The following is an 11,532-nucleotide window of genomic DNA, read 5'->3' as shown; positions in this document are numbered from 1 at the left end:
CCAGAGTGACAGCTGGTACTGAATGCCAGCGTCGATTGGCATGAAGCTCAAATGGAGGCTTTAATGGTGAGACGAGTCCAGTTTGAGCCGTAAAGACAAAGCGCGCCAAAGGGGGCTGGCATTGCAGCCCACCCAGGCCCAAAAGAGCAAAGTAAAGGGAGGAGGCAGGGCCAGGAGACCCCCGGCCCACAAAAGAGGAATCCCAGAAGAGCGTCGAAGAAAAAAATAAAAATGCCGAAAAGCCACTGAAGGAAGAGATGGCAGACTCGGAGGTGACGGCCATGCGGAGCGGAGCGCCATCCGTGTTTGCTCGGATCTCTTCTTCGATTGGTCGGCTGTCTCCGTTGCCCCTCCCACGTCTCTGCGCTCATTTCCTACGTTTGATTTCCAATCGAGCTCTCAGATTATGGGGGGGGCTTAGCACAACGCTGCTTTGTTCTCATTGGCCATGACGTGGGGTCCGGTTGCTAGGCAGCAGCTTCTCCCGTTGTGATGCCAACGGCGGGTCTCACCTCAGCACGCCACCCAGGGCGCTGGATGTGCCACTGCTCTTCAGACTCTTTCGTTCTGAGCTTGGGGTTCCTTTTTTTGGCTTTGACGGACCCCCGCTTCGCCTGTTGACTTGCACTCTGTCTCCTTCTAGCAGGACAACATCAGAGACGGGAACCCACGCACAAGAGCTGGTAAGTCAGCCATAATGTCAAGACCCCCATAAGTAAGCCAGGAGGTGCCACCCCCTTAGGTTCAACATGCACAGCACAAGGGAGTGAAAATGGAATGAAATGACTGGGAATGTGACGGCGTAAAGAAACAGACGTGAGAGCGGGGGGAGTCTGAGGGTCCTGCTCGACTCGGGGGTCTCAGGCAGACCTCCATGACTGTCTTAGGTGAGGGTCTCCACCTCCTGCCTCCTCCCATCCTTCCTAACGCCTTCCTTTCTCTGCTCTTTGTCTCTTCATCCAGCTGAGTGTGGTGAGGCGGCCGTAGGACACGAGGGGATTCTGCTGTCCCCCAACTACCCCTCCGACTACGACAACAACCACGAGTGTATCTACAAAATCGAAACGGAAAAAGGGAAAGGGATCAGCCTGACCGCCACCAGCTTCCACTTGGAAGAGGGAGACGTCCTCAAGGTAAGGTGGTCTGCCCGATGGCCAGGGGGATTAGCGCCTCAGATGTCACTTACTATAAAGTGTCACTTCACTTGCTGAGGGCACATTTCACACACAACATGAGAAAGACCCCAGAGGTACTTTAGGGACCTGAAGAGGAGAATCTCGGCTTGCTGGCCTGAGTGGCCTGTCCTTGTCACAGAGCGGGGGCAGCCCTGGGGTTTTGTGTCCCCTCAGTTCAGGTCAATAACGATGCCAGGTTTGGTCACTTTGGTCCTTTTCATGTACATCTGCACACAATCAAGGCCACCATTCATCCCGGACCCCCACTTCAGCAGAGCCCAGCCCCAAACTCAGTCCTTTGCCGCTCCTGGTGGGACGGTCGGTGGTCTTGTCACCATTTCTGAGTGTTCAGTTTGGTTGTCCTGATGCACTTTGATGTTTCCTGGCCCCCCACATGTGACACCCCACTCAGTGCGCCCAATTGTTGGCTGTCTAGATTCAAGTGACCCTCATTTTCTGTCCACCACATTTTGAGCAGGAAACGACCCCCTTAATGTGAAAAAGCAGAAACGATCAGAAGGACGTGAAGTTGGGGTCCTCCGAACCCGGGGGTCCACCCATCTCTAGTGGGATAGGAGGGGGCCACAACCCCCCATCATTTGATGCTCTTTGGAGGTGGCTGACCACAAGTCACAAGTCTGATTCTTTACCGGTGGTCCCGGCCCTCAGCATGTGGGGTGTCATCATTTCAGGCCATTTCAAGGTCACTGAATGTCAGGCTTTTTTTGTTTTTTGATCCGTTTCTAGCCCCCCGTGGACCTCCATCAGAGGGTGACAAGTGACAAGTTTCCATTGCAACTGAGAATATTCCGACTTTAAATGTTTATAAAGAGTTTTGATATTTGAAATATCTGACACACCGTGAAGTCAACCCTGACACCCGGACTTGGGCGCCTTTTTGTGTTTAATTGAGTTTTGTGGGTTTTTCAGATTATTTGGGGACCCCTGAAATCCTCACATTTGGTTTAACTTTTTGTATTTTTTTTGTAGATTTCTTTTCTTGGTTTCATTTCTTAAAGTGAGAACATGTCAGTGTTATTCTTTGGGCCAGGGGTTTACAGTTGTCCTCTCCCTTTGTGTGATTTTTAGGCCCCAGGACCGTTTTTGGAGTGTGGGGTCCACCGAATGTCCTCTTGATGACCGCTTGGTGATTTGGAATCAAATGGGAAGACGAGAAACGGCCAGAATGGCAGCCCCGGGGAATGAGGGTGGGACGTCAGGGAAAGCGTCGCTCGTTTCTCCATCGTCTTCCTCCGCCTCTGACATTTCGTACTTTTTGTTCGTCTCCAGATCACCTTTTTTTTTTTTTTTTCCTTTCCTAAATATTTTGCCGAACCCCACCATCCACTGAAGAAGGTGGTCAGCTTTGAGCAGTCCCCTAATTTGGGCACTTAAGGGACAGAAGCAGTCATCTGATGGGGGACATTTGAACTTGTCTTGTGACTTCTTTAGCACTTGTGATGCTCACCTGCCTACCCGGGCACAGGCTCAGGCCGATGCCCACGTGTGCCATCTGTGAGGGTGGTCCGACTATTGGATGACGTGTTCTGCATTCACGTCTATTCATTTAATCAGCAGGCACAGGAGATGCACAAGCAGGCAGGTGCAGGTGGAGACCCCCGTCTTCCTGCTGTGTTTCAGTCAGGGGTCCCCCCTTCAAAGCCCCCTTTCATGTCTTTGGTTTGTTTGATTCGTGTTTTCATTTTTTGCATTTGATCTCGCGTATGCTGCCCCGCCAATGTGGTCCCCCAGAGGCGCAGGGTCTCATTGTGAATGAGTTTTGGGGGTCCTTGTACCTTGGTGGGGCCTGGTGACTCTCGTGCCGCTCCTTGACTTTGCTTTGTGTTTTCACGTTGTGCTCCATGGAGCTTTTCTTAGTTTGGTGAAATTCTGAGTTTTATTCTGTAAAGGATTTCCATGGGGGTCCCCATGGTGCCACCTCCTGGGCATTATTGGAACTGCTTTTAGGGCCTTTAGTGCTTTGGTTGACCCTCCTGGTTGGCCCGCCATGCGCTCTTTAAGACATTCGGTGGCCTTTTTGTCAGACGTTTATTGATCACAAACGTGCCGCTGACTCACTGAACTGGCGAGGTTTATGTGGGCATTCTCTTCATTCAGACATTCCTTCATAAAATGTGCCCATCTGGAGGAGCTCCTCTTCTGGGACCCTCGGCTCGCTCCTAACAGGACCACAATAAAGACACGAGGAAGGAGTTGGCCATCCAGCACCCTGCGTGCCAGGAGACAGAGAGGTGCCTGGGCATCACTGAGGGAAAGCAGAGCAAGAAGAACAGCGGGGGTGGGGGGGGGGCCTCCTCCAGAAGGTCCCCCGTGAGTCCTGGGAGTGACAGCCATTATCAGCGGAGCCCCCTCATTAATCACGCGCACATTCATTCGAGTGACAAACGTGACGGCAGCAGAAGGAAGTGCTGTCTGTGCTCCGAGATCACTAATTAAGCCCCCGCGCCACTTAAATGGATGCTAATAAGGCGCGGTGGGCTTATGGGGCTCTGCTCATTCGACTACCGCCACACTGTGCCACACGCTGCTCCAGACGCCTGATGCTCCCCGTGGAGGGGACACACAAGTCAGGTGACCGAGGGCCACCAAAAGGTCCAAAGCGAAGGCCGAGCTGCCCAGGAGGGTCTCAGTGCACTGGCTGCCTGTTTACGGGGGTCCCTTTATGAACTGCTCTACTAATGTAAACCACGGAGCAGCATGGCGTCGATTGGCATAGTGGGCAGACGCGGATTCAGCTTCGGTGTCCTTGTCTGGCCGTTTGTCTGTCATGTGGTCTTGTGCTTGCTGCTGATTGGCCGTTTTGCGGTTTTGCTTTTGCCGTCCACGTCTGTCACTGCTGCTGCTTCCACGTTTTGGGGGGCCGGCTGTTCAGCTTTGGGTTTCCGCTCGACTTTTGATTTCATCGATGGCTTCTTGTTTTGCTCAAATTCTTGATGGTTCCGTTCTGCACCGTTTCTCTGCCTCAGGTGGAGGAGTTTAAGCGTCTTGGGGTCTCGTTCACAAGTAGGGTGGCGAGTGCAGTTTTGGGGTCACTTTACTGGTCCATAGTGATGAAAAAGGAGCCAAGCCAGAAGACAAAGCTCATGATTTACCATCCCCTGTGGTCATCAGCTGGTCTCGATGGTCGAGAGGACGAGATCGGGGACAGCAGCGGCCATATTGAGCCTCCTCTGCCGGGTGGCTGGGCTCTCCCTGAGAGACCCTCTTTGTCGAGGGGGGAGCCAAGTGAGGTGCCAGCCGGTGGGGTCAGCGGGGTGACAGCTTTGACTTTGGCTCAGTTTCTCCTCTTGTGACGCTGCCAGTCATTTCAGTATTTCAAGGAATGCCCTTTGGGTGTGCCTGGCCAGGGGTTTACAGTCGGCCTCCCCCTTCACTGCCTGCCCTGAGCCCCCTGACGCTGTTGGCTTGCTGATATTTCAGGATCTTATTGGGCTAACTCTGTGGCTTTTGTGGGGTCTTTGTGTTTTTTGTCATCTTATTGTTTGAAGTTCATTGTTGTATTAGGGGGGCCATCCACCCGGTCAGCTGTATGTGGAGCCCAAGGAGGCAGGCCCACCTGATGACTGTACAGAAAGGGAAGTGGTGGGGGGCACACTGAGGGTCTGGCATCGCCTCATGGCCCCGGTTGTGGCTTCTGTTTTTTGTGCCCCCCCCATCACTTTCTTTGTTCTGCTTGGGGGGGGGGTCACCAGGTGGGTTTCTTTATAATGGTGGTGGGTTGTGGTGGGTCACTGTGACCAAGACGGATGAAACCACTAAGGAGGGTCATAAAGACGCATGAGGTAAAGGGGGCCGTGACACCAAAGAGGCTGAGAGACCCCCCAGTGGAGCCCCGGTGGTCTTATGTGCTTATGGCTCCCTTCTGCGTGGCCTCTTTGGAGGATTCAGACATAGCTGTGGGTCCAGGGTCACACCAGAGAGACCCTCAGACAGACTTGTGACTAGACAGGGGGTCCTGGCAGTGTCCCCCGCCCCAGTTCTCTCTCTCTTTATCCCCCGCATTGTGATGTCCTTCTGTCACTGCGGGCTGAGCCCCCATCACCTTCTTTACAGTTAAGAAGGTCGTTCTGTGGACCCCTCAATGGATTCACTGGAGTAACGAGGTCCGCACAAGTTTAGCGAGATTGCCATCGTAGCAGAGATGTCCCCACATTCTTCTGTGAGCCTTGCCATGACATCAGGAGGCCTGCAAAGTTGGCACAAACGAGTTCCAAGAGGGCACCAGACCACCCAGTGAGTGCCTGCCTGCCCTCAGATGGCTCCAAAGTGACACCTCACAACTGGCTGAGTGTGTCAAGGCCAGCGTGGTGACACCGGCACTGACTGTGTGGCCTTGCACCAACATGGGGTGGGGGTCTGGGGTGGGGGGCTGTTATGTTTGTCTTTATTTTATTCTCCTTTGAGTTTTTTGCATCTGCAGAATTCATTTCTGTTGGCTTTCCTGCTCTTTGGGGCTTGTGGGCGCCGCCACTTTCTCTCGGGTCGTCTTGGAGTCGCCAGCTAATTCTCATCACGATGCAGTAAAAGCTCGGCGGCCCCCCGAGGTTACGTAATGAAGGCCAAATGGCGCTGAGCCCCCTCTCAGGTTAAGGGCCCTGCTGGCCGACTCCCGTTATGGTGTTTTGGCTTCGCTGGTGGCTTTGATGACATTTTGGCTTCGCTGGTGGCTTTGATGACATTTTCTCTTCGGCCCCCTTTCCTTATTTCCTAATTAGGAGCATTCCTGGTTTTCTGTTGTGCCATCCACCTCTCACTTCCTTTCTCAGCATTGCCCGAGCGCGTGATGACATCACACAGTGTGCCTCCTCGCCGGACGGGCACTCCTTCCAGGGTGGTACGGAGTGGTGCCCATCACTTTGTTGAGGAGCGCCCGTCCACTCGGCCTTTCCCTCTCTTTTGCCTTTTCCAGGTTTACGACGGAGAGGACGGCTCATCTCGACTCCTCGGCGTCTTCACCAAAAACGAAATGCACGGCGTGATTGTGAACAGCACCTCCAACCACCTGTGGCTGGAATTCAACACCAACGGGACGGGCACGCGCCAGGGCTTCAGGCTGATGTACACAAGTGAGTGGCTCTCACCAAGGGTGGGGTTCGCTTTATAGCGCCCTCCACGGGGGGCAGAGGACTAAAGTGAAATGAATGATCAGGTGACGTAGCTGGGGGATCCGCTGTGGATGTCCCCTTTGAATGCTGGGGTGCACCAAGCCCCACACCCCTGAGCCCCCCAACTCGTCAGACCCCATCTTGTCCCCAGACCCCAGACTGTCCATTCCCAGGGTTACCTCTCAATTGTTCCCAATATTTCCTCATCAAATCGTCCTCCATAAGGCTGGCAGTACAGGTGACACTGTGTAACAGAAAAGTGACAGGATTAGGGACACTGGAAAGATGGCCTATGTCCCGGATGTATCAAATAATGTCAAACCTGCTGGGACCTGAGGGGATGATCTTGAGCAGCCCAAATAAGCCAGTGGGTGTAAGAGAAGAGGATGGCCAAAGTGGGGGAGGGTTGGGGTTTTGCAGGACAACAATAAAGGACACACGACCCCACCCAGCAGACCCCAGCTCACCTCTCAAACTCCACTTCCAGCAGAGGAGCCCAGCTGTCATGTCAGGGTCAGGACTTGGGCCATCCTGCTGGCATCCCCTCCAGTGACTCCAGGTGCCCCTGCCACACTGGACCCCGGTCTGACCACTCTCAGGCCCCCCTCCTCTTTTCTCCTGCGGTCCTCCATTTGCCAGGGCTGGCTGATAACACCAAGAGACCCCTGCAGGCCCCTAGAGGACCCCAGAATACTCAGAGTGAGCTCAGAGACGCGGACCCTGAGATTTCTGTCAGGTCCTTCCCACTAGCGAGGGGCCTTGGAGGGGGTCCTGTGGGTGAGTCAGGGGTGCAGTGGCCTCAGGGACAATTAGGGGGTGCTCCAGCATAACAGCCTCACAAGCGACTCCAGGACATGGCGGGGGCTAAAAGGCGCCACCTAGTGGTCTGGAGGACAACTTGCCTCGTGAAGACAGAGCAGCTAGAGGGTGACGAGTGTCGGTGGACCACCTGATGGAGCTGAGAAGGGTCCGGACTTGATTACTTGTGCTTACTAGAGGACCACTGCTACAAGGGCGCCCCCTGTTGTTCACAACCTGTAATTACAAAATGGGGGCAGTTTCAGTGGACATCACGTCTGCCAGGCTGGTCAGTGGTCACCGTCACCAGGCCTCATCATCCATTATACTGAGGTATAGCACCCCCCGTTGATGGGCTCATGTCTCCGTCTTCTGTCCTGCTCAGTGCTGGATTGTTAGTATTTGTGCCCCCCTGCTGGCTGTCCATTACACCACCTAGTCAAGTTCAGGGACACTGGCAGTGGACAGTGTGGCATCTGACCTCGGAGACCCCTACTCTGATTGGCACTGCCATCTTTTATCTGTCCCTGTTTCAGAGGCCGTGTTTGATTGTGGTGTCCACCTCTGAATGAAAATCTGCTGCAGGCCTGACAGGCTCTCACGATGTGACTACTGGGGGAGAAAGAATCGGGGGGCCGCTCTCGGAGTCGGTCGCCATGGTAACCATCACATAGTGAGCACAACTTTGGTTTTGATTTTCTCCTTTGGATGAGAAGCGTGAAGAAGGCAGCGTGCAGATGAAGGGGCCTGCAGAGTTCACTCTGACACCTGATGCCAGCAGCGCCCGCAGCCCACCTGCCCTTTCGGCGCCAGCTCGTTAATGGGGGCTTGTAGGTTCTCGCTGTTCTTGTCCTCGCTCACCACGGCTGCAGCCGGTCCCCTGTCTCATTCGCTACCTGAGCAGATGGATCGGGCACTCGGTGTGCCCTCCTAGATGAGTTCACCATGTGAAGCCACAGACCCTCTGGGAGCTCCAGTATGGTGGACTTGTTCAGAAGGCTGCCGGCCGGTGTTGGCATCTGACGTTTTGACAAATTGCCTGACAGCTCGGTGGCGGCCCACGGCGTCTGTCACTTAGACGAGCTCTGTAAGGAGTGGCCATCGCTCTGAACTTGGAGAGCTGCGTCCGGCTTGAGCCGCCCCCTCCGATCAGCCTTGGCGTCGACCGCTGCCCGCTTTATGTGGTAACCTTGTCTGTCACGGCCGACACATCTCTGTGTGATTAAAGAACCAAAGCAGCAGAGCCTGGCACTGGCGGTGAAATAAAATCAGGGAAACGGACGCTCAGTCACTACGATGTGCGCCATCCAACCATTCAGGGTGTCGTCTCCCTGTCTCTGTCTGCAGGCTTCGATCTCATCAAGTGCCAGGAGCCCGGAGTGCCAACCTACGGCTACAAAATCCAAGACGAAGGACACTTCGCCAACACGTTTGTCTTGTACAGCTGCAACCCGGGCTACACCATGCATGGCAGTGGCACACTGACCTGCCTCAGCGGAGACCGAAGAGTCTGGGACCGGGCACTGCCATCCTGTGTGGGTAAGCGGGGAGACCGAGCAAAGTGGGCACAGCAGGAGCACAGCTCTTTATGCATGGGGACTTGTTTCTGTCTTACCATATATAGTGCCTTTCATGCCCATCTATCCAAATTCTTTAAAATCTGCCAATCAATTATATAGTGCCTTTCACATCCATCTATGTAGATAGAAAAAGAATGAAAGGCACTATATGATAGATAGATAGATAGATAGATAGATAGATAGATAGATAGATAGATAGATAGATAGATAGATAGATGTGTAGTGTAAGGCACAATATCTATCCGTCTGTTATATAGTGCCTTTCACTCTATCTATCTATCTATCTATCTATTATATAGCGCCTTTCACTCTAACTTCCTCTCTTCTCTTAGACGCATGTGCCAGTCTCCTAACTGCCCATCACACCCTCTCTTACCCCTTTTGTCTCTTTCATTGCCCACAGCGGAGTGTGGAGGGCACCTCCATGCTGCCACATCTGGCAGAATCCTGTCCCCTGGCTACCCGGCTCCGTATGACAACAACCTTCACTGCGTTTGGACCATTGAAGCTGATCCTGGCAAGACCATCAGGTAGGCTGGGCTCGGTGGGCTCAGTGGGCTCGGTGATCTCTCAGGCTGATCACATGGGAGGAGGGAGGAGAAACAAAGGGGGTGCCGTCCTCGTGTGACATGTGACTTGAGCCGGTCGAGGCCCAAGTGGCATTGTCAGTCACTCAGACTGAAGACTCCTGTGCTGAGCCTTGGACTCTTTTTGATGGCGTTGTTCATATTGTCACCTGATTGTGACGGCCACTTCTGCTCTATTTTGGATTACGTGGCTGCCGTGTCATTGGCAGCAGATGCTTATAAACCACAGGTGGGGGGAGGGGCTATGGCTGCAGCGTGATGGGGCCCCGCCCCCTTAAAAGGGCATTGAAAATAACGGACAGAATCAAGTGGAAGTGCAGCAGCGGTTGGCTGGCTAATTTTAAACCCCGCCTCCTTATTAATGGGGCTCAGGTTTTTAGAAATGTCCTTTAAGGGACAGGATGACCGTAAACCTCTGGCCTAAAAGGCAAAGGTAAATTAAGTCACTTTGAAACAAACAATGCAAAATGCAAAAATTACAAACTAACTCCACTCAACACATTTCAAGTCAAAATTCAAAGGAAAGACAAATAACCCAAAGTGGACCACCTGCAGAAGCCCAGGGTCGGAGCCCGACTGTGACCCCCACTGGTCACCATGAGGCCGTCACGACTGAATTAGTTTTGTTCTGCTGCACCTCTGATTTCAGGGCTTAACTCAAAGTTGTGAAGGACAACAAGCTGAGGGAGCTCAGAGGGCTGGGGGTCCTGGTGGTGATGAGGAGACCCTCACTTTTGGGTGGGCACCGGTGCTGCCGTCAGTGCTTCTTGTTTGGTGTGAAGGTTTCGTCAGGCTGCTACATCCTCCGGTAGACTGTGGTGGCCCCCCACAGCTGGGACCACAGACCCTCTTCCTGAATGCAGAGAAGAGCTGAATATGTGACGTCCCCCGGTGTCCCCATGAATGGACAAACTGAGATGTCCAGTGGGCTGGCAGCTTCAGTGGGCACGTCGCAGGTCCTGGGGGGCTTCACGACAGGCATCATCCGTTTTAATGGTGCAAGTCGTTTGTGTCGAGGACTGCGAGGAGAATGCCAGCCCTTTGAGCTGCAGAGGTGACTTGAGCTGTGACTCTCGTGACGCTTTCATCCTTCATTCTAGATAGAGTGACCCAATCCTTGAATCCTAATGAGCACATTCAAATTCACAAGCAGGAGTGAAGAATGACGGCGCCACGCAGAGACTGCCCACCAGTTTGGAGCGCCACGGGACATAATCACTAGGATTAGACCCAGCAGCTGAAAGTGTCTGATTGCTTTTAAACTGGCACTCCGGCTCTGTCACACTCCGGCTGATACACGGGCAGATGGCTGCATTATGCCAACTTTCCGACTGGGCAGCATTCCAGCACTTGAGCCACGTGGGTTCAAATCTGTGTGGAGGGCCCTCGCTCTTCTGTGTTAGGGGCTGCGGACCACCGTCCTCTGCCCTCATCCTGGCCTGGCGAGTGAGCAGTCAGTGTGCAGAAACCTGAAAAGTCACTCCTAAGGACAGGAAGGTGGCAGATGTCATCCCGTTGGGTGAGGCGGGTGGCCGGGCTGAAGACCAGGGGGCATAAGAGGCAACTGGTCGATTGATTGATTGATTGATTGATTGCTTGGCTGGCTGGTAAGGGAGTGGCAGAGTGTCCTGGCGGGTGATTGGCTGGTTGACTGACCAGATTGATTGAGGGAGTGGCTGGCTGCTGGGACGATTGACTGATTGGCTGGTTGATGTCATGCATGCCAGCTGGCACCGAGTGACAGGCCGACAAGCCAAAGAGGCTTTTCTTCTATTAATCAAGCGCCTTTCGTAGCTTTCCAAGACCCACAAGGCTCCAGTGAACAGACGGCTCAGGGGGGTAAAGTCGTGTAGTGCAGGAGATTCGTTGGGGGGGTCAACTGAGAGGACCTCACAGAAGTCAGGAAAACACAAACACACAAATTCAAGAGGAGTGAGAGGGTGACAGAGGGCGGTGGGCATCACAGGGCAGACCCAGACACCTGGCACAAGCTGAACTAGCGGTGCTGATGACTGCAGATCTCGGGTTCAGACGCCATGTTGGTTCTGGGAGCTGGGCAGACATGTCGGGTTTCTTATTCCTGGGTGGCAGCCTTTAGCATTTCAGTTCAGGTTTGGAGAGGTGATGGTGGGCTGGGTGGGCTCCCAGTCTAAGCCTGCCCTGGTGCCAGTAAAATGGAGTCCATTACTCCAGTAGTGCTGGTGGCAGTCGTCACACGTCACCAACTGTCCTACTAAACTGGGAGCAAGTGACCCCGCCGTCCGGC

The 11,532-nt window shown here is 53.7% G+C and overlaps 1 protein-coding gene across 1 annotated transcript in view; it reads left to right on the top strand.

The window, feature by feature from the left end:
• The window catches only part of LOC114665777 (CUB and sushi domain-containing protein 1-like), a 299,098-nt gene that overhangs the window by 199,888 nt on the left and 87,678 nt on the right, over positions 1–11,532 (top strand). Inside the window, exons 22-25 of the mRNA XM_051919387.1 lie at positions 964–1,133; positions 6,106–6,262; positions 8,447–8,638; positions 9,083–9,209. Coding sequence (XP_051775347.1) covers positions 964–1,133; positions 6,106–6,262; positions 8,447–8,638; positions 9,083–9,209 — 646 coding nt within the window. The remainder of the gene's footprint in view (positions 1–963; positions 1,134–6,105; positions 6,263–8,446; positions 8,639–9,082; positions 9,210–11,532) is intronic.

This window comes from Erpetoichthys calabaricus, chromosome 15 (genome assembly GCF_900747795.2).
Source record: "Erpetoichthys calabaricus chromosome 15, fErpCal1.3, whole genome shotgun sequence".
In the NCBI taxonomy this organism is placed as follows: Eukaryota; Metazoa; Chordata; class Cladistia; order Polypteriformes; family Polypteridae; genus Erpetoichthys; species Erpetoichthys calabaricus.
The sequence above is the reverse complement of the archived record's forward strand: the minus strand, read 5'-3'. Positions and strand labels throughout refer to the sequence as shown.